The 19992-nt window shown below is 55.4% G+C and overlaps 3 protein-coding genes across 3 annotated transcripts; all 3 read right to left on the bottom strand.

Moving 5' to 3' along the window:
- Nucleotides 1–1052: 1052 nt before the first annotated feature.
- Nucleotides 1053–5727, bottom strand: VOLCADRAFT_87455 (uncharacterized protein; the record flags this gene model as incomplete). The annotated part of the gene is made up of 10 exons (XM_002947082.1): nucleotides 1053–1162; nucleotides 1398–1675; nucleotides 1962–1993; nucleotides 2198–2616; nucleotides 2974–3441; nucleotides 3691–3935; nucleotides 4088–4191; nucleotides 4659–4793; nucleotides 5244–5353; nucleotides 5682–5727. The coding sequence occupies 10 exons, from the start codon at nucleotides 5725–5727 to the stop codon at nucleotides 1053–1055; spliced, it is 1947 nt and encodes a 648-aa protein (XP_002947128.1).
- A 1418-nt stretch (nucleotides 5728–7145) lies between these two features.
- On the bottom strand, nucleotides 7146–13295 carry VOLCADRAFT_103349 (uncharacterized protein; the record flags this gene model as incomplete). The annotated part of the gene is made up of 11 exons (XM_002947081.1): nucleotides 13144–13295; nucleotides 12817–12863; nucleotides 12642–12706; nucleotides 11967–12078; nucleotides 10991–11192; nucleotides 10208–10309; nucleotides 9806–9859; nucleotides 9031–9151; nucleotides 8780–8862; nucleotides 8156–8296; nucleotides 7146–7355 (listed from the first exon to the last, which is right to left on the bottom strand). The coding sequence occupies exons 2-11, from the start codon at nucleotides 12849–12851 to the stop codon at nucleotides 7146–7148; spliced, it is 1125 nt and encodes a 374-aa protein (XP_002947127.1). The 5' UTR covers nucleotides 12852–12863; nucleotides 13144–13295.
- Nucleotides 13296–16087: 2792 nt separating this feature from the next.
- VOLCADRAFT_103348 (uncharacterized protein) lies at nucleotides 16088–17469 on the bottom strand. Its single transcript, XM_002947080.1, has 4 exons — nucleotides 17195–17469; nucleotides 16945–17041; nucleotides 16372–16630; nucleotides 16088–16166 (listed from the first exon to the last, which is right to left on the bottom strand). Exons 1-4 carry the CDS (start codon nucleotides 17366–17368, stop codon nucleotides 16109–16111), a joined length of 588 nt encoding a protein of 195 aa, XP_002947126.1. The 5' UTR covers nucleotides 17369–17469; the 3' UTR covers nucleotides 16088–16108.
- Nucleotides 17470–19992: the final 2523 nt, after the last annotated feature.

Here is a 19992-nt window from a genome sequence, read left to right as displayed (position 1 = left end):
GTCGTCCCACGCAGAAATATACCCCAAATACTACTTAGCACACCTTGTTCGGCAAACTGTCTAATGGCGACATTGCTGAGATGTGGCTCTTGCTCGAGACGCTGTCATCCACAACCAAGCTACCAGCAGCGGCAGCAACCATCCCACCCCCGGAGAAAGAAGCACTGGTGCCCAGCCCAAGCCCGCCCAAAGTTTCCAGCAAAGACCAAAGTTCAGCACCGCGATGCAGCATAACGCAAGAGCCTGCCTCCACGAAAGCACTTGCAAAATGTTGGCCCCGCCAAAGCCGTCGCCAAGTGATCCTCCGGCTGCCAAACGCCGTACGCGCGCAGCCAAGGATGAACACAGCAAAACGCCCGGCGCCACGCACACCAGTGTAACAACGTTTATAATAACAGCATGGTCCTGCGACGGCGCGGCACTCCAGCCCGCTTGCGCCCCCACTGGAGGGGCGGACGAGCTCGGGGACCACATATAAATGCCGTACGCTGTAAGGACGCCATATCCGCTGCGCTTCGGTTCCGCATCTCTATCGTCGCCGGAGCGCCCCACGAAGCCTGCGACCAGCCAGGGACCGGCGACCAGGTACAAGCAGTACAGAAAAAGCGCAAGCCAGGGTACGGAATCGCGATGCTCAGCCAGCTCCGCCAAGTCCCGCAGAGGCCAGAGTATGCATCCCAGTGCCATATGCCAAAAGCGAATCGCAACGGTCCTGCCATTACCGGCGGCCCGCACGGATACTGGCCCTGCTGCCCCGTTGCCTCCGTAAAAAAGCAGACCAAGTAAGCTCCTAGAGACAGCAGGCGCCGGGACTGCTGCCAGGCTTGATGACCACACATCGGCCCCGCCGGCGTGTCCTTCCCGTGTGCCGCGGCCACCGCCACAGCCACTGTTACTCCCACTGCTATTGCGCTTTAGAGGCGTGGACCGGCCGCTGTTGCCTCCACTCAGCCATATGCTGGTGCTGGCGCCCTCTCCCGCCCAGTCCAGCTGCCGATTCGCCGCCGTCGCGTGGGTGGTCCCGGCCACAGCCGCCGTTAAGGGTACCGGCTCTACCAATTCCGTCTCAAGCTCTTCACCGCTCCCATACCCATCAGAGTCAGGGACAGGCCCGCTCCTCCGCTGCCGATGGTGCCGCCCCATTCCGGGGCCCTGCCGGGGCCTATGCCGCAGGGTGCGGTGGGGCTTAAGCACGGCAACAACGCGCGGCGCTAATAGCAACCCTAGAGTCAAGATACACCATTGCGCTACGAAGGCAATTAGCCCAAAGCTATGCCAGGGCACATGCATCACCAGCCACTCCAGCGTAGTCTGCTGCAGTGGGACCGGAGTAACTTGTCCAGAAGGAAAAACTCCGCTATCCATGCCACCATCCATGCCGTCTCGTCCTCTCGCACCAGCGGACTCGAACAAGCTGCGGCGGGGCGACGATGGCCGCAAGCTTGGCGTCGGCTGTGACGGTGGGAGTTGCCAGTGCAGCAGCCTCTTGGCGGAGGCTGATTCCACAGAAGCATCATCGTTACTGCTGTTTCTCCGCCCAACGCCCACAACTGCCTGCACAACGATGTAACCCGAGGGGCAGCTGTACACGCTGTCGCTACTGCTGCTGCCAAACGAACTCTCTGCGCCTGGAAACTCCCCGCCCTCTGCGCCAAGCAGGTCCACCGTGAAGATGCTGGAGAGACAGGGCAATAGGCCAGTAACGGGAATGCAGCCGCAGAGGAGTCAGAAGGTTTGCATTGCAGGCTACAGCTTAAGCTGGTGATCCAGTCGATGGAAATACATAATCACAGCATGCGCTGCCGCTATAAACATAAATATAAATATATTGTTGTCCACACACGTGTATGTTTCGGGCCAGACTACAACAACCGCCTGGGCCGCAGTGGCCCAGTGGCCGTTAACCGCTGTACGTTTTCCAGCAGCATGATTCAAACATCGGCAGCCCTGAGCCTTCTTACCTGTAGTTTGCTGTCGCGGACTCCAACCGCATCTGGGGAACGCGGAGGAATGGAGATATGACAGGACACATCCCAGTCAGTCAGTCAGTCACGTCATCCAGGTCCCCAAAGACGTTGCAAAACAAGCGAAATAAGCCTACAAGGCCCTAGCCACATTGTACCCCAAGACATGCCGCTCGTATGTGGCCTTCAAAACGTTTTCGTATTTCCGTCGTACATAATGCCTTGTGCCGTACCTGGTAGGCGCCCTGTTGGAGGCGTCTGTCCCTATTTCTCCAGTTGCTGCTGTTGCCATGGGCCCCGCTGGAAGTCACAGCAGGACTCGAAGACTCGTCGCCCTGGGGCTGCTGCTGGTGCTGTTGCCGCGGATCATGTGCACCTGTGCCACCTGGGCGACTGCTTCCCCCACCAGCATCACCAAAGTCCACTCCCCAGCCGACCTCGTTGGCGCCGACAGCATCGCAAGACCACTGCAGATACACTGTACCGCTTGGTACTGCAGGTACGGCAGGGCTCATTGGCAGAAGCATCACCCGGACAACGGCCGTTACAGCCGCCTTGCCGCCACCAAAGTCCCCGTTGTCTGCAGACCCGCCGATGCTACAGCCGCCGGCAGACGTGTACACTGCCGCGAGCTGAGGGCTGTAGCGGGCGTCTGGGGGACAGGTGATGAGCGGCAGGTAGGTTCCGATGGCGCAGGTGTCGTCGAAGGGCTCCAATTTGTGTGTCACTCTCCCTTCTGCGGTGCAGGGATGCCGTACGCTGAAGTAAAAGTCTTCACAGTAACGCCACGATCACGAATACCACCACAGCAATCATCCTATGGTGTGTTGTGTATGTGAGCCGCCCTGGTAGCTGGGGATTTCATTGGATGGGCTAAAGCTCCTTTCACGAATCCCGCACTACGATACATGCAAAGGCTGAAGGGTAGCCACGTACGCCTCCGCTAGGGCAATTTATTGGCTTTATATGCTAGCTTCCGGGCAGGCGTGCTGCGTCTGCGTACTCCTACCGGCAAGATGATTGCCTGCCACCACGTTGCCCACCCGTGGCGGAATGAACTGGAAATCGGCAAAGCCGACAGCGCCGCCGGGACCCGGGTCCACCGTCAACAGCCGCACCGTGCGCGCGTACTTCCAGTCCACCATCTCCAACTCCAACATGTGACCCCTGGGATTGTCGTCAGCAGCTCCGGTGCCAGCGATAGGCCCCGCATGCAACCTGTGAAGTTTGCGGCCAAACGCGCCATGGAGATGGCCTGCCAGGTATGCGCTAACGCCGTGCCGTACAAGGATCTGGTGAACGGACGCGGCCCTTTCCGCCGCGCCGCCGGCAATGCGGCGCCCCGGGTAGGCGATGGTGGAAAGAGGGTAGTGACCGTATGCGATGTACGGCGGGTTGCAGTTGGCGCCACGCATGCCAGCGATTGAGGCGGCAAGTTGCTCGTCCAGTTCGTCCAGTACGGATTGTGTTATTACACCTTGGATACGGGTGGCGTTAAAAAAGGTTGTTGATGGACACCCAAGAGGGAGAATCATGGGCGGGCTCAATACTTAAGTTGCGCAATCGCAACGATGTGCGACGATTGTACATTAAACCTTGTATGACCATTTTAGAGAGCTGAGGTGGAGTGGACCAGGTGATTGTAGGACAGGACAGAGAGTTCTACCGGGAGTTTGCATATTCGCGCGACCACTACACCCACTCATCCATCCACTCGCCTACCTACCCAGGAAATTGGTGGGACTCCGCATTCCCGGGTCAAGGGAGGCGTCCACGCCCACCACCATCGCCACCGGGCAAGCAGAGCCGCCCCCAACACCATTACCGCCGTCCGTACTGCCGTATACCGCATCAATGAAGATGCGTGCCTGAGGTCCTCGGTCCGCCGTGCCCGAAGTGCCATTCGCGCCTCCTTGCCCAAACCTCTCAGCCCGTGCGCTGTAGGTGCAGTACCAATCCTCCGCACCGCACCTGTATGACGGCCCGTACAAGCAAGCCACGTATTAGGCGGGCAGGTATGGGCGCCCGTACCACCATTCGAAACCCCAACAGGACTTACGAAACACAATAATCCAACAGTGCCATACGGACTCTGGCCCCCGGCTGCCGTTGCCGGCACGGACCTGGGACCAGAATTGAACGTGTCGTGATTGCCGCGGATGTCGTATATCTGGTTGTACGGGACACGGCCAATCGATGACAGTGCGGTCCGAGCGTCACGGTACATCTGGCGGGTGGGAGGTAAAGTTATAAACATGCAGATAGGGAAGGGAACCAAATGGGAATGCAAATGGGCCTGAGTGCAGATGGCGGGACGGAGGACCTGCGTAATGGAATGCAGGTGAAGCGCCCAGGCCGGAGTTGCAGCCGACAGTGGTGGATCCAGACTGAAACTCCGCAAGTCAGGAGGAGAGGATCGGCTGGCGCGTCGTGGACACACGCGTCGAAACACACGCGTCGTGGACACACACGTGCCTATTATTCCACAAACAAACCCGTGCACCAAACACGGCCGCCCTTTCGCATGCACACCCGCACAGGGTTTGCAGTCCGATGCCTTTTTGGAAAGCCTGCCGTCAGCCAGCCACTCACCCTTACATTTAGCTTCCGGTCTCAAGCAAAAAGGTGCTGCACTAGTTGTCTAGCGGAGACCCCAATTCCAATCACCGCTGCATTCCATACGACGGCACTCACCCGCCATTCCCGCTCGTCTTGGCGGCCACTGCCATACACGTCCTTGGCTTCCGTAATGTCCCCCGTCAACAGCGCCGCGGCCACCGGCCATCTCGCCAGCAAACCCGAAGCCAGGGACACTAAGTCAGAAGCGCGCTGAAAGGGGGAATGGGACCGCGCGGCGGGATGGAGGGCAGGGTAGGGCGGGTAGGGAGGCTGCAGCCACCACACATCATGTTCCTTGCCAGGTTGCCTGGCGCATTGTATGGGTTACCTGGACTTGTTCGCGCTGAGCTGGTCGCCAGTGTCCGGTCCCAGCATTTGCTTCTGCCGCCCTTGCATCGCTCATCGCTACACCCCATAACCCACAACTCAAGGCTAAATGACTCCAAGGCTATAGCCGCAGCCCGACCATTCTCCCCATGTGCATTGTACATAGAATTGCCCCCATCTCGCTTCTCCCCATTTAACATATGCTAGAGATGCGCAGACGCAGCGGCAGAGGATTGTACTCGAAAGCAAACTACGAAAGCAAACCTGGGGGTCTCCTGCCGGTCCCGCCATAGCACTGATGTGTATGTCGGTTAGCTGGAGGAGCAAGCCCACCGACCTCTCAACGGCAGCGGCAGCGCTGCGGAGTGTGCTGCCGTTGCCACCACTGCCGCTTTCGGCGACAGACCCTGCAAGATTGCTGCCAGCGTTCCCATTTGCACCATCTGTGTCAGAGGCATGGAAAGTATTCCTTCCTGTTGCCACCGCAAGCCCTGGCGATGTTACCCCTTGCGCCCATAACGCAGCTGCTCACGTCATGCGCGGTGTATGGTGCACGCGTCAGGGGGGTGAAGTTATGGGCACGTGTAAGCTTTCAGTTCAGGGTGGGGAAGTGGGGCAGCTCGTTACGTTATTAAGGCGTCATAGTAGAGCCGAGGGTATTGATGTAACAACCTTAGGCTGTTCATGGCTAGCGGATAAGCTGATACTTGCTATGAATAAACTACGATGTGCTTGCGTGACAGGATGGTACGATGATCGAGGAATCTTTACCTATGAGAAAGACAGCGAGTAGGCCACAGAATGAACTGAAATACATAATCTTAGCTGTTAGGTAAATATGCTGACCACCCTGGAATTTGATGGGATTGCTGTTACCCCTCGCGGCGAGCTGCAAAATGTAACCATCCTACAGACTCGAAAGGCCTATGTAAATTTCTATTGAGGGTGTCGTCTTTGGCTAAATTGTTGAACTGAAGCTAGGTTTGACCGTCTAGCATGAACGGTCTTGCTGCAAGCTGAAACCACCGTACGGCAACGACCACAATTCCATGGTTTCCATCCAAATCCTGGCTTGAATTCAGAAATGCTAGATCGTATCGGTTCCTGTTGTCGTCACGTAACCCGTCATCTCTTTTCACCTCTCTATGGAGCGAACCTGCCCGCCTGCTACAGTGGCTGGTAGGGGAAGGCGGTCGTTCTGACACGATTTTAAAACATTCCGCGGATTTTGGGTAAGGGACAGAATTTGGTGCACACCATATCACAGCTTAGCACCAAAGACTATATGTAAGACAAAGAAAACCTGACTAAGGCCTGAGGAGGGACAACTACAGCGCAAGCACAGCGCACGGCCTAATACTGCACGGCCACGTACGTGGTATTTGCGGGACGCTTGGCGTAACATCTATAATAAGCCTGCTAATACGATGCCATGGTCATTACATCAAATCCTGGACGGCGGGGGCTCAAGACTTCTGTTTTGGCGGTGCCCGAAATCAGTTGTTGCAGCCATTGACTCCAACTGCAAACAGAAAGGAGAAACTCCAAACACAGCACACATGTCCCAGAAGGACTTCCTGGACTCCACGGAGGTAACATTATGCGCTTGTGCGATATCCGCTCCCAATGCAAATCCAACGGCATTTCATTCTCGGCCATCTTTATCGGTACACCTTACGCCTTCCTGAGCTTCAGGACATCGTGCACGACATGACCGGCTTAGCACTTGAGACTAGCAAACCCCACCAACTTAACTTTAACACCGAAGATGCATACTTGCATAAACGTGGGAAAACCGCCGATGAACCTGTACATGCCGTTCACCTGTTCTGATGCATCGGAAGGCCTTTCTGCAATGGGCAGCGATTTATTCATTACACGCACTCGACAGTCCCCGCACACCGCTCGGACCCAAGCAGCAATAGATCTCTACGCGCGTCCCATCGTACATCGTTCAACCTACCAACATCGACGAGGCCTCGACCAACGCCAGTTGAACACTTCTCTGCCCCTAGCTGCGCCACGCAATTCCGCTTCTCCTAGCTGTTCACGCGTGCAAGGCCTTGGTACCGTACCCTATGCGCATGTTCTTCGGCGACCCACCAATTTTCTAACCCAGCTGCCATGCTGAGCTCCTCATGCATTGTTGCCTGCTGCAGGTGCGCACATGCCTGCTCACGGGGCCAAGCCCACGACCCACATGCCGGTGGTCATGATACCAAGCCAGGCACAATACTAGCCGGCTACGCCGCCGCGCTGATCCTTGATCGTAAGGTCTTCCACTACCGCCGCCGCCACAAGGTAGAGTTCCCGAGCTTGCTTGGGGTTATCATTATAACCGCTGTCCGAATAGTTCCCTTCGCCCATCTCGCATGTGCGGCCCTGCATGTGCTGAATGTAGTACCGCGCTGCTGCCGGCGGGGGCTGCCCGTATTGGTGAGACGCCTGTTTCCCACCACAGCAGCCCGGGGAGAGATGGCGCCATGGCTGGCTCCTGATGCAACAAGCAACTGCATGATGATTGGTGGATGTCCTCACCCACAAAGCCCCCACCAGTCTGTGCAGCTGTCACTTCGCCACGCAGCGACAAACTGGCAAAAAAGGTGGAGGAACTTCCTCTCGGGCGCCGTTGCACAAAATCCACCCGTCGCCCGCTTCGCAACGCCACCAATCCCTCGCAGTTACGTTGCGGCCTTTTAGACCTGTCGGGAGAGCAGCCGAATTGTTAGCAAGCTCAACTCCTACAGGCGCAGGCTAACGATTCCAGCAGGAACAGCACCATTTGTGCACAAGGCACACAGCCGTGCGCACAAAAGAACTCATCTTGCTGGCGACTGGAAACAGGGAGCCGGCACGCGCGCCGCCAGTACGCAAGCTGGGCCAGAGAGAGTTTGAGGAAAGGGGAAATCACAAGAGGGGAACAAACGAAAGGGGGCTGGGCACCCAAGGGCCCTACGGGGCACCGCGTGCGCCAAATGCGACTTCCTTTTCTCATCGAGAAATGGGCGGAACAGGACAGATGCTGTAGGGACCACGGCCTGGAGGCCTCACTTTCCCTGCCATGGGAACATGGGAATTTATGACCATCCCATCAAAATGCCCAAGCCCAAAACGCACGCGCGCACACGCACGCACACCGTTTCGGACATTGGTAGGATTTTGTCGCTCGTCAGTCATACTGCGCTTTTGCCCTGGCTTGTGATTTGAGCTTAACCCATGGCTGTCATCAACTCGTGCATGCCCACCTTGATGACCGGGAAGCGGGTGGTGTCCAGGAAGAAGTCTTTCTTGGTGGCCTCGTCCTTCAGCCAGCGAGTGTTCTGGCCCGCAGTGGCCTTGAGCACGAACACAAGGCCACCCGCCTTGAGGATGCCGCGCAACGGAACCTGTGGCAGGGTGCGAGGCGAACAGGCAGGGAGAAAGAACGGGATCATATAGCAACGGCATGGCATATCGCAACGGCGCCGCTGAGTTTGATGCAAACAGCGGAGACGTGAATCCCGGGTCACCGTGCAATCGCACCGTACGGGAAACGAGGAGAGGATGGCGTACGCTAAGAGACTTCCGGAGGCATCCGGACAGAAGCGAAGCAGCAAATAAGTAGCTAACGGTAAAACAGTGAAATGGCGGACAGATCGTAGGTTATAAGCATAACAAGTGAACAGGGAGCATCCGGACGGAGAACGTCGCTTAGGCCGTACCCGTACACCCGGATATCCCTCTCATGTCCCTCCACTTCCATGTTCCTGTTACCGCTGGCACCCGGGGTCCAGCGTTAAGTGCCCGAAGGCTCCCCCTGGCCCTTCCCCACCACCCCCGGTCTTGTCCTAAACCCCGCCCCCGTATCCGCACTCCTCATCACGGCTTACCTGCAGCAGCAACACGTACACGGCCGAATTGCCCTCTGGGCCCGACATCTGCTGCTTCTCAAACGAGCATTGCCAGGCGCCGCCTGCGAAAAACAGCGGATATGACGAAGGGATTGCCATAAAGGAAATGCCCCGGGCGACACAGTGGCTTCATCGATGAATTCAGGCAGCCCAGGGTGCGTCCGTAAAGTCACTGCACCGTTGCCGCTGCTGCTACTGCTCAGACCCAACCGCTTTCCTCCCATACGCACCCGCGTCTACGACCTTGTTGGGCGAGGCGGCCCAACCCTGAGGCGGCAAGCCCCAGGCGCCCCCGGCCGCATCCGTTGCGCCCCAGTGCAGAATGAGGCCCTCGAGACGGGACCAGGAAGCCTGTGCGTGCCGGAATGCGAAGAGGAGCCGGGGGAGTGAAGTGTTAAGGCCGTGGTCTCATTCGTCGTGGACGGCTGCGAAGGATGGGAAACGCGGTTTCGGACGAATACGACACAAAGTGGAACGGATTGCGCAGCAACGTACCATCAGGAAATCGTAAGGATGCAGTATGGGGTGATAAGCAAGCATTTGCATTCGGTAAGCCCAAGTAGTTGGTAAGGATGCTGTTTTAATCACATTTTTGCCGATATCGATTTCCCGCGACAGGGAAGCAGCAAAACTCAAGGTTCGCTCAATTCATATAATACTGGTGTTGAGGCACAGGAGGGTGCTGGTGCTGCCCTAACATGCTCGTCCCACAGGAGACTGCAAGCGTGCAACTGCTGCACACCGCCTGCCTGGTCGTGTAGCGCACCTTCCCTGGCTTTGGGTGAGTTAGTTGCACTGAGCCCCGCACAGATTCTCCAGGATTTCAGTTCGCATCCGGGGGTATTCAGCCGCCAACCTTGGGTAAACAAAACAGTGCACTGAAAGAGCTCATGGGCTCCACCTTTCTCCCTAAATCAGAATCGTAACTTTATCTGTCTATAAAACATTCACAAAACGATTAATATTCCCTGTTCTATGGGGGGCCCCGAGTGCGCAAAATCTCACCTGGCGCTCCGTCTCCGTGGCCACAAACGCAATCAGTGCCGTCTTGTCGAGACCCTGTGGGTTGTTAACATACGGTGTTCCTGGTTAAGGCAACTGGCAGTCAGGTTCTGGCAAGTTTCTGGGATGCGCCGCGATATCGAGGTCACGACGACAAACCCTCCATCCCCCGCGTCCTATGCCGTATATTTTCGACACGTCCACATGCAACCCACATCGCACAACGGTTAGCCATGAATTCTCAAGGGAAGACACGCGAAAAACGCATACGTACGCAGCTCAAGCCGTCACCACTTGGTGGATCCGGCCTCTGACGTTCGAATGTCACCTTTACTTTTGTAATTGCACACAAAGACTGCTCTGCCACATAAAACAAGTCCACGCAAAAATACAGCAGCCGCACACCTGCTGCAGTGTGACCCCCGACACGCACAGTGCCGCGTCGACATCCGTGGTGGTGAATGATATGGAGGCGGCATCTAAGTCGGCGTTGGGCTTGCCAAGAGCCTGCAGCGGCAGAAAGGAACATGCACCAGCGGCAGATTGCGTGGCTGTGCATTAAGGGGGGCCGAGTGGGACTAAACAAAAGCAGGACGACGCGCAAATGAGAATGAACAGATTTACCGGCCGTGACCACCCGACGATGCGACGTCCTTCCCGCCACGATCCTCTTTCAAGTACATCTATGTATACATGTAGTTGCCAAAGCACATGCTGCCACGTCAGTCAGAGTCCGTCCTCCCCGTGCCCCTGTCTGGCCACAACTTCTCCCACACCGCCCCCAGGTCAGCCATTCCCCACAACCCTCAACCCTCCTATGTCCCAACCCTCCCAGTGCATCGTCGGCTGAAGCTACATGGGCACCAGCGCCAATTCCTTTCCCCTTTCCAACCCATATGCCGAGACTTGTACGCACAGCCCCAAAACCAAAGCACACCTTCCTCAATCCCCGCGTAAGGTAAATTAATATGGATTTTCACTACGACCGCTCTTCCTGTCCAGAACTTGCGCTTCTGACGACCCCACACCGATGTTACAACTCCCATACCCCAGTGGACTGCGCCCATCGACCCAGCCCAGGCGCAGCCCCCGATCACGCAGCCTCACCCACCCCGTCTATATGCCTTCACAGACAGCCCGTCCCTCCTCCCGACGTTTGCGGCTGGTGGCCCGCTGTCCCACACGCACCTGCTTCAGCTGCACACTGGCCAGGGCCTCCAGCCGCTCGTGGAGATCGCGCGGCAGCTCGTTGAGGTTGATATCGCCCACATGGGACAGCTTGAAGTCCGAGATGCCAGCGGCACCGCCGCTGGATGGCACGTTCGTTTCCCCCGTCGCATACTTCGACTTAAAGCTGCCCGCGGAGCTCCGAATGGCGGCCGCAATCTCACTGCGTGTGGAAGAATCAAGGCTTCTCAAAAAAAGGAATCGAACAAAACCCAGGGGAAGTGGATCTTTGGGAGCCCCGGGGAAAGATTGGACGTGATGGAAGCCATGGAGTGAGATAGGTGTGGTAGGGAGGAGGGGAATTATATAAGAAGCAAGGTAAAAAATGAAATAAGGACAGCGGCAGGGACGCGCGGCGGGGGCGGCGTCGCGAGGAGCCCTACGTGGGAGGGTTAAGTGCGTGATGTAGCGTAGGTCGTGAGCAAAACGCGTCAAGCCAGAACCCGAGGTAATGAGCGACACAACACCGAGAAGAAGGAATAATAGGATAGTGGAAGAAGGAAAGGACGTCAACTGCACCGACGTGTCTAGACCGCAAACCGCCGTAGGGGTCCAAAGTCATCATGCAATTGCCCTTAACTCCGAGGGAGGGGGAGGGGGACATATTTCGCGATGTCGAGAGAAGGAAAATGAAGCTGCAGCCCGCGGAATCGGGAATTATTCCATTTATTTGATGATGGGGAAGCCAAGGGATCCAGAGGATGTCGGTGATCCCCCCAGCTAAGGTGCCGGTGGCACTAACACATGGCAACCCACCCGAGCCATAACGGGCCCGACGGGATAGTAACCGCTTCCCGTCCCTGCTGCCTGCGCCCTCCACGCGACCCACATGCCGGCACGGATGCCGTACAACCCTTACCGGTAGCCACTTCCGCACAAAGATAGGTGACCACATTCACCCAACCTCCCTAACACCCGTACGAGGGTCAGAACCCACCGGCCGTAGTCGAGCTCCGACTTGGAAGCCGGGGCGCTGGCAGAGTCCGCCCGGTGCTTTGAAATGTACGACGTCCAGCTGTCCCAAGCGGTGGTTGCGCTACAGGCGACACCTAGATCGAGGATGCAGGGAATCAAGCGTTTTGGAGGAAGACCGCGGTACTCCTGTTGACAATCCCGACACAGTCTCGACAACATTTCAACAGACAGGATCTAAGCAACGGGAACGCCACAGGTGCCCGTCGTGCGAATCCACGACCACCAGCTGGGTGGTGCTTGGGTGCTACAGCTGGTGCGATGAAGGCGTTGGGCGGTAACTTGTAACGCAACTTGTAACGCAACGTACTGGCAGGAGCTCATACGAAACAAATTGCGTGGGAAGCGCGTTTGCAGCTGCGATTCCGAGCTACGGAGATCCGAAACGTTTAAATACCGTGGATGCACCCCGTCACAGGAGGTTTGGCAACTCGTGTTACGCATATACAGCTGGTGAGGCTGGTTATGGGCATCTTTGCCCTGCGAGGGAAGTATGATGCTTTTGGAAGTGCCGCAGCTTTCCCTCCGTGTTGAAGCCCTGTTAACCCGCATGTTCCCTTCCCTAGGGAATGCGGCGCGTAGCATGTCACCAGTTGTCGTGAGGGGTCGTGTCAGCCGTTGGGGGGAGTAGAACCCTCACCTCTAGGAGCGCCACGGTTAACGTTGGGCGCTTGGATCGGGCGCGGCTGGGTCACGCCCGTGGACCTGATGGAAAAGTCGGCCTTGGGGTAAGATCCAGTTCACGGCGACGGCGCAAGGCTACAGAGCAAGGACAGATCAAAACGCTGCAGAATGACCTAAGCAGGGCTTCGCACCTCGCCACACAAGGTGTCATCAAAGAAGCGCGCATTTCTTCCGTCCCCTGCGCGAGTTAGCATGGATGGATCAATTGCCTGGTGATTACTTAACATATATTGTTGCTTCGCCAAAGCTGCTGCCGCCGCCCTTAGGCGACCACACTGTCGCCAACACAATCAAGCCCCACTGCCGTTGCAATCCCGCTACTCCGACACAGCGCTTTATGGATATATGTGGACAACCCACTAGCATATGAAGTTGTGCGCATTTACGCCGCAACAGCATCCAGGCCTTCTCCAAGATTGCCCGACAGCACAACACGTGCAGCTTCCACCCATCCATACCTGTGCGTCAGCAACTGTTACTTCCTGTACTTTAAAATCAGCACTCGCCAATCGGTCCTCCGCAGCCAGGTGGGCTTTCGCGGAAGATGTCAAAAAATTTATGATACTCAGACAAGCCGATGCAGCTACTTTGGGCTGTGATGAACAACGTACATTATTTAAGTGCACTAAAATATTTTGCTTACTTAACGAGAGTTTCAAGCATCGATACCCCTCAACCGTGCGGATTCCGGAGCGTCGAGAAGTCCAAAGACCGCATTACTGTTATATGCTCGGCGCGTGTTGCCAGGCAAGTATAATTCAAAAAGCAAGGGGATCTTATACTTTTGGAAGTAACATAACTGTGCTACGAGTGACGAGACCTTCCTTCTTATGAGCGTGTGTGAGACCACCATAAGTTCACGATCCAAGATGTTACATATTTACCTCACAATCTTCCATTCGGAATTCCATACTGCGCTACATGGGACCCATAGGAAGCCATGGGCGTGGAGCAGGGCGCAAAGTCTCCAAATACTTAGGCACAATACTGCGCAACCTGGTCGCGTAGTTCCTCAAAGCCCCACCTCAATGCACATCGAAGAAAGTGCGCTGCATTTATGCAAAGTGTTCACGACTAGACTGAAAGGGCTTAACAGCAAAGCATAAGCACCAAAGCACCGGACAGACCTCCAGTGGCTTTTTTGGCTCACTAAGCAACACCTCCACCAGCCACTCGACTCCTGATATGTAATACGAAATCCAACCCTCGAAATTCAAAATAGTCACAACGATCATTCAGGTAGGGTCGGGGAGAACGGCAGGCGCATCGAATTGACCACTCCATCACACAAGCAGCTATCACGCACTGCGGCTTGGACCTCCATTGCAGCAAAGTAGCCCTCCACTGCAACAGGTCAAGGGCTTCACCCTGACGCAGCCCAAAGTTGCGCAGCCCAACCGTGAAACGCAGGCGATTCGGCGATACATCCGATAGAAACTGCACTGACCGCACATATAAAATACCCTACCTTGCAAGCACACGAACCCAAAACGGCGCCGAGTGGGCGCGCGCCAGATGCTTCCCGTCATCCTAAGATCACCCGAACGCTCACATCCCCCGCAGGGCCCCACACGTCAACCCATTCCTGCCGAAACGCACAGCGGAAGCGACCAAGCCTCAGAAATTGGCTGAGACTGTCACTCTTGCCGTAAACCAGAGCACAGCAGGAGAGCCGAACCGTCACAAAGGATAAGCAGTCCTCCGAAAGTTCGCCAGAAATAGGGCGTACTCCCAGAAGGACGCAACTCCCCGTGACGAAGGACGTAACAGATGAGATTGCTCGGATAATCAGAAGCACTAAGGTCCAGCTCGCAGCCTCTCAAACAAAATACTGGTGTATCTGCAGGCGTCACCTTCGAGACGAGGGCCGAACTAACCACACACGCAATGTGCAACCGACAGGCATTAAATATAGCTCAGCACACGAAGCACACGCTATCATCAAACCGGCAGCAGTTCAAAGTCCGCCCGCCCAAACCTGCAAATCCATGACCCCTCCGGCTCACCACTTCTCGCTACGCTCGTCGGCATATCCGGCCTCTCACTCACTCACTCATGCACGGGACGACTCGAAATCCCACGCAATCAACACACGTATCAACAACTCTCACACGACGCAATAGCTTTCATAAGAGGTTTGAAGCTCCCCAGCCAAGCGAACTCCTCATCCTCTCCACCTCCTCGTACTCTGCCCCTCACAACGTCATTGTCGCTAGAGCTGCTCCGAACGAAGACAGCACGCCAACGACATTTAGGCACTAGGCAACGCCAGCTCTCAGCTTTCATCCCTAAGCTCACAAATTTTCACTTTTCAAAAGGCCGTCGTACCATGGACTCACGCCGTACATAACAAATCGTGATGTGCGCCGCACCACCAGACTGCCATCCGCTCCTCTCCACCCTCAAAATAACCTCGTTTGCAAACATGCTTAGCTCTCAACTCTCACCGGCTCACCCTCACTCTCTTTTCACTTTACTCGGATAGAACCACTCATGGTACGCGGGGCACCGCACACAAACATGGAGGAACACCGCACTCAAAATACGTCACTTTAAATACAATATGGAGACCAGCATCTGTTGGAAAACCCGACCTTACTGGAAGGGCCACAACTAACACTGTTTGTCGGCGGCATGGCTTTGTGAGAAACACCATCATGGTAATGCCAAAGACCGAGGTTTCCAGAACCCTGGTCGGGCAACAAACGTGGTGTCGTAATGGCGTCATGTCGGAAAGCAGCCTACTGCGCAGCCGTACAGAGGCAAGCCTGCAAACCGCAGGCCGCGGTGGAAAGCCGGCCGATAAAAGAATTAGGTACTTCATACAAACGCGGAAGAAACGCACCTCGCAGAGCATACGTTGGAAAACCTCATCTGCCGGACGAGATCGACTCAGTAGTAGAACATAGCCATTCCATTCCGAGAAACAACAACTCGAGGCACCTGCCAGGGAACTGATATCTCCCCAGTAGAGCCGCTAGTGCAATGCTCTAGGTCCTATACCTCTTATGGGCGTATGAAGTCACCCATTTCCCTATACATCCGCCATGGCCAGACCAGGACTCTGCAGCGCGCAACATGTCAACACAACCACCGAGACACGACGACGCGCATTCGGGCATGGCCATGTGCATCACCTCTACCAATAGTCGTGTGCGAAGTAGCTCAGCAGTCACCGTCATGCACGCCAGTGACAAGGCTCAGCGGCCGACCGACAAACGAAATATAAATCAATAAGCAATATCCATGAAATGTGACGGCTGAGAAGGCCCATGGCAGTGAACAGCCTCAAGGATAGGGACCAATTAAATAGACAAACCGATTTTAAGCTGCAGGACCCTAAGCCGGCAGACAACGCGCATTGCTGAGGCAAACCTCGCCATAGCTTCCCAGATTGGTGCTAACGAAGAGGCGATGCGGAAATCAAATCAAGGGACTGCCCTTGACAGCCTCGATTACCAGAAGAGCAGCGAAGCCAATCCTGCATAGCAAAGCATTGGGATGGCCGTCAGGTGAAGAACTTTGCAGAGTTAAGCATTTTGACCATCATACGGCGCGCCATTACTCAGTCAATTTGGTATTACAAACTCGCAGGAAACTCGCCTCGCACAGACGAGGGACGCCTGTCATCAGTTTTTGCGGATGCAGCGGCGAAGTGATATTTCTGTCACGAGCGAAAGACTTACATTGCGGCACGGCCGTTTATGAGCTCGGCTTGCGGCGTGAAGGGCCCCAGCCTGTCATCACGCTTGGGCTGGAAGGCGGTAACGAGAGATCCCGCAATGAAGAGCACGAAGGCCAGAGACACGCCCGTGGGCTCCTCACGCCACTGCCGCAGCACGCCCTCGCCGCTGACGAGCTCTGCTGCTATTGCGCTCACGAACCCCAGCATTGCCAAGCGCCCGTTCACGATTTCTGGAGCCGTGCCGCTGAAAGACATTACATCTGCGTGTCGTTAACAGATCGAGATTCAAGCGCGAATATGCGAGTTCACTTCATGCGAGAGTTAGGCTAAGGTCAGCGTTACAAACAAGTCTGGCATGCGAATGGAGCTGATAGGTCGTAAGTGCGTGTCAGCGTAGGCAATAGAACGATGGCAATAGGCATCTAGGGGATTACTGAAGGGTGGGAAACATGGACGGAGAAACCCGCAGTGCAGATGAACGGAAGGCAACCGTTGGCCTCCCGTTGAGTAAACACTGATCAACAGTCTAACCCAGATTCACAATTGACCAAAATCAACAGTATGCATAGCTTACCAGAAAACGATAACAGAGTCGAAGAGCCTTGCTTGGCTGCCAAAACAGTCGCTGCCGCCGGACGCACCAGGCTCCTTTGTCGAACGGTGTCCGCCCACTGCATAACAGAATAGAATTAAGAATTATTTACCCCAAGAAAGGCAAGATAAATGGTGTAATGTGCAGTTGTGCACGGGGGACGAAACATAATGCACCGATCACCACACAACCGCGCAGAGGACGCCAAGATGCAATTAACCGCTTAACTCACCTCTTCTGGCGAGTAGCTCTTTCCACCATAGAACACACTGCCGCTAGCCGTTGGCTGAACATTGTCCTCAGGGGCGTCACGGACAAGGCAAGCGCGCTTGTGATGCTGCTTGGCGCGATGCCACGTGCAAGCAAAGCGCTGCGATGAAGGAGAGTTAACCAAGCTGAAGACCATTGTAGACGACAGCGCGCGGTCGGAAAGCTGTAAGATTCGTAGATATCTGCTGTGTTGAATGCTGTTCGAGATGAAATGTGTAACACACAACGATTAAATTACACGTATTAAATGATAAACACAATTGCTAACGAAATGTATAAATGCAAGGTGAGGAAACGCATCATAATCACTGGCCACAAATTAGCGAAGCTTATTCGGGCCTGATTTGCCGTATGTGTGGCCAGCTGGACGCTCGTCCGCCGAGTTGGCAGACCGAATGGGAATCAGCCAGTTGGACGCCAGTGGAGGGCTCCAGCTCACTATTTGTTGTACACCTGTGCGATTTATTCTGGGGCCTGTTGAACCATAAGCACGGCACCCCGATTCGTACCCTAAGCTCTGAAGGCATCGGGGTCCTTTGAGGTTCTGCACACGATATGCTTACGCCGCGCTTACATACGAACATGCCTCGCAGTTTTAGGTATAAAGCTCTGAGCATATTTATTGGCGGTCAGTGCACAAACGACCTTTGTCGCTTCATCTTGACCGGTTAACTGTACACTCATGGCAACGTCTATGAGCGTGCTTAAATGTCCAAACATTATGTTTATATAATATAGGTTGTTGACTTCATCTGGGTTGCGGGACATGGACCATACCGGAAACGGCGAAGACGAACCTATTGAGATCCTGTTTGCGTCTTGGTAGCGCCGCGCCGAATAGGCACTGTAGAGCAATTATTTAACCACGATATTTAACCTCTCGACAGCTGTAACATAACTCATGTCACTTTACCTCTCGACAGCCAGCTCAAGCACCCTGCCACAAGTTGGGGTTCGGCACCCGCCGCACAGCGGCAGCGTGCAGCGACAAAATCACAGCGCACGTGTAGGAGCTGGCTCTGGCGGCGTCATTGCATCGCTCGAGGAAGCAACCGCTGTTTTTGGATGTGGTGTGGGATCTGGTGCGGCTACGCGACGTTTTGGCATTGTGGCCGGAAGTGGCCATGGCTCGTGTAGGCGTTACGGCTGACTGCGAGACCCGCGGGAGGGGTGATGGGTCAGTCGCTGAGTGGCTGGGAAGGTGGAACTGGTGATGGCGACGGCAATGGTTATGGCTGTTTCAGCGTGACGAAAACAGGAAGACGGGCACATGTGCGATGGCCGCGGAGCGAGAAGGAGAGACATATTTTACTTGTTCAGTGCCACGCTATTCTGTTCGAATCAAATCCTTTCCGTCCTCTCAGCGCCCTCTCGCTTCCTTTGAATGTCGTGTCAGTTCATATCGTTCCGTGTCGTGTAGCGCAGATCGCTTCCTTTCTTCACGCCTCCGGTTATCGTCCTTCCTGTCCCTTAGCTCCTTTGGCATCCTTTCCCTCTCGTCCGGCTGTCAAACTTTCCTGCTGCCGTCAGGCACTGATCTGGCTCGTGGTTAGCCGTCTTTGGGACCGACGTTGCTGCAGCCGCAGTCCTTCATTCTTTTCCTTGGCTACAGGTTTCAGCATGGGCGGTACCATCACGTGGCTGTTGGCAGAGATTAACCCATGGTGGTGCCGAATTTGGGTGTACAGGGGGTTTCCTGGGCTGTGCATAAGGAGAGAGTGCCGCCGCCGCGGCGGCGATGCAAATTGACTCAGATTGAGGCTGCCGTAGACTCGCTGGCCCACGCACACTCCGTACATGCCTACTAGTTGGCCATCCTATAATGACACTGACAAGAATGCGATAGCGGGCCGATGTGTAGGTTTCGGCATGTTAGCGGAGGCAAATAGCCATGATCAAACTTACAACAGCATGCAACGGCGTCCAGGGTGTCCGTAGATCAGGGCCCCGTAACTGCCTAGCTTGTCTAAAGAGCCGAACATAGCTTCCCTCCCGGCTTCAGTGAGTACCGTTCGACAGGTGGAAAGGGTTTTCTCCGGTCCGTAGGTTAAATCTAAGTACTGGGGATGGCCTGTTCTACCAGCTGCAGGCCCGCACAGTCCGCTAGGCACACTCCTTCCATCTCCTTGGAATGTGCAAAAAGAATGACCAACACAAGGAGCTCGCACTTATTAACGTCGAGCAGGGCCTGCCCAGCAGGCTGAGGTCATCAGCGTGAAGCAATAGTGACAAAGCTTCGCCATCGATGAGGGGGCATCAAAAATCGATTTCCTGCTTCGCGCGTCCTTCTCGTCTGCCATGCTACGTGGGCACCCCCGCTTAATACCGCAATGTACACTGCCCGACCCTATAATAAATTCTGGCGCAAGGGCTGGGGCATCGAGTCACCGGGCTGCCACCTGGAGGAACCGTCTCGTCCTTTGGACGCACCGGAAGGTGTAGGGGGCCAGGAATACACGCAACTCATAAGCACCTATATGTGTATCCTTGATTATATATTCTTAAGCGGGCAAGGTATCCCAGCTAAAAATGTACTTGTCCTTCGTTCAAGCTTCGGATTGTTGTTTTTTGTGCCGGCCTTCGCCTTCAGCTGCCGTTACGAAGGGGTAGCTTTTCTGGCGACCCCAAAAACGCGGACTTTCCGTTCCAACCCTTTGCCTTCATCCGCGGAAGCGTGCGCACTCGCTACGCTAAGCGTCAGTAAAAGCTTTTAATCACCTTTCGTGTAAGGGTCCCTGTCTATTACTTGAAGTAGGCGCA

Source organism: Volvox carteri, assembly GCF_000143455.1.
Source record: "Volvox carteri f. nagariensis unplaced genomic scaffold VOLCAscaffold_5, whole genome shotgun sequence".
NCBI classification, from domain to species: domain Eukaryota; kingdom Viridiplantae; phylum Chlorophyta; class Chlorophyceae; order Chlamydomonadales; family Volvocaceae; genus Volvox; species Volvox carteri.
This window is presented reverse-complemented; position numbering and strand designations above follow the sequence as displayed.

Excerpts from the sequence above, each read along its gene's own strand:
- VOLCADRAFT_103348 (XM_002947080.1), bottom strand. The coding sequence starts at position 17,368 with ATGGTCTTCAGCTTGGTTAACTCTCCTTCATCGCAGCGCTTTGCTTGC. Across the intron at positions 17,042-17,194 it reads AGAGCTACTCGCCAGAAGAG|TGGGCGGACACCGTTCGACA; the intron begins GTGAGTTAAGCG and ends TCTGTTATGCAG. Across the intron at positions 16,167-16,371 it reads ATAAACGGCCGTGCCGCAAT|GATTGGCTTCGCTGCTCTTC; the intron begins GTAAGTCTTTCG and ends TTTGCTATGCAG.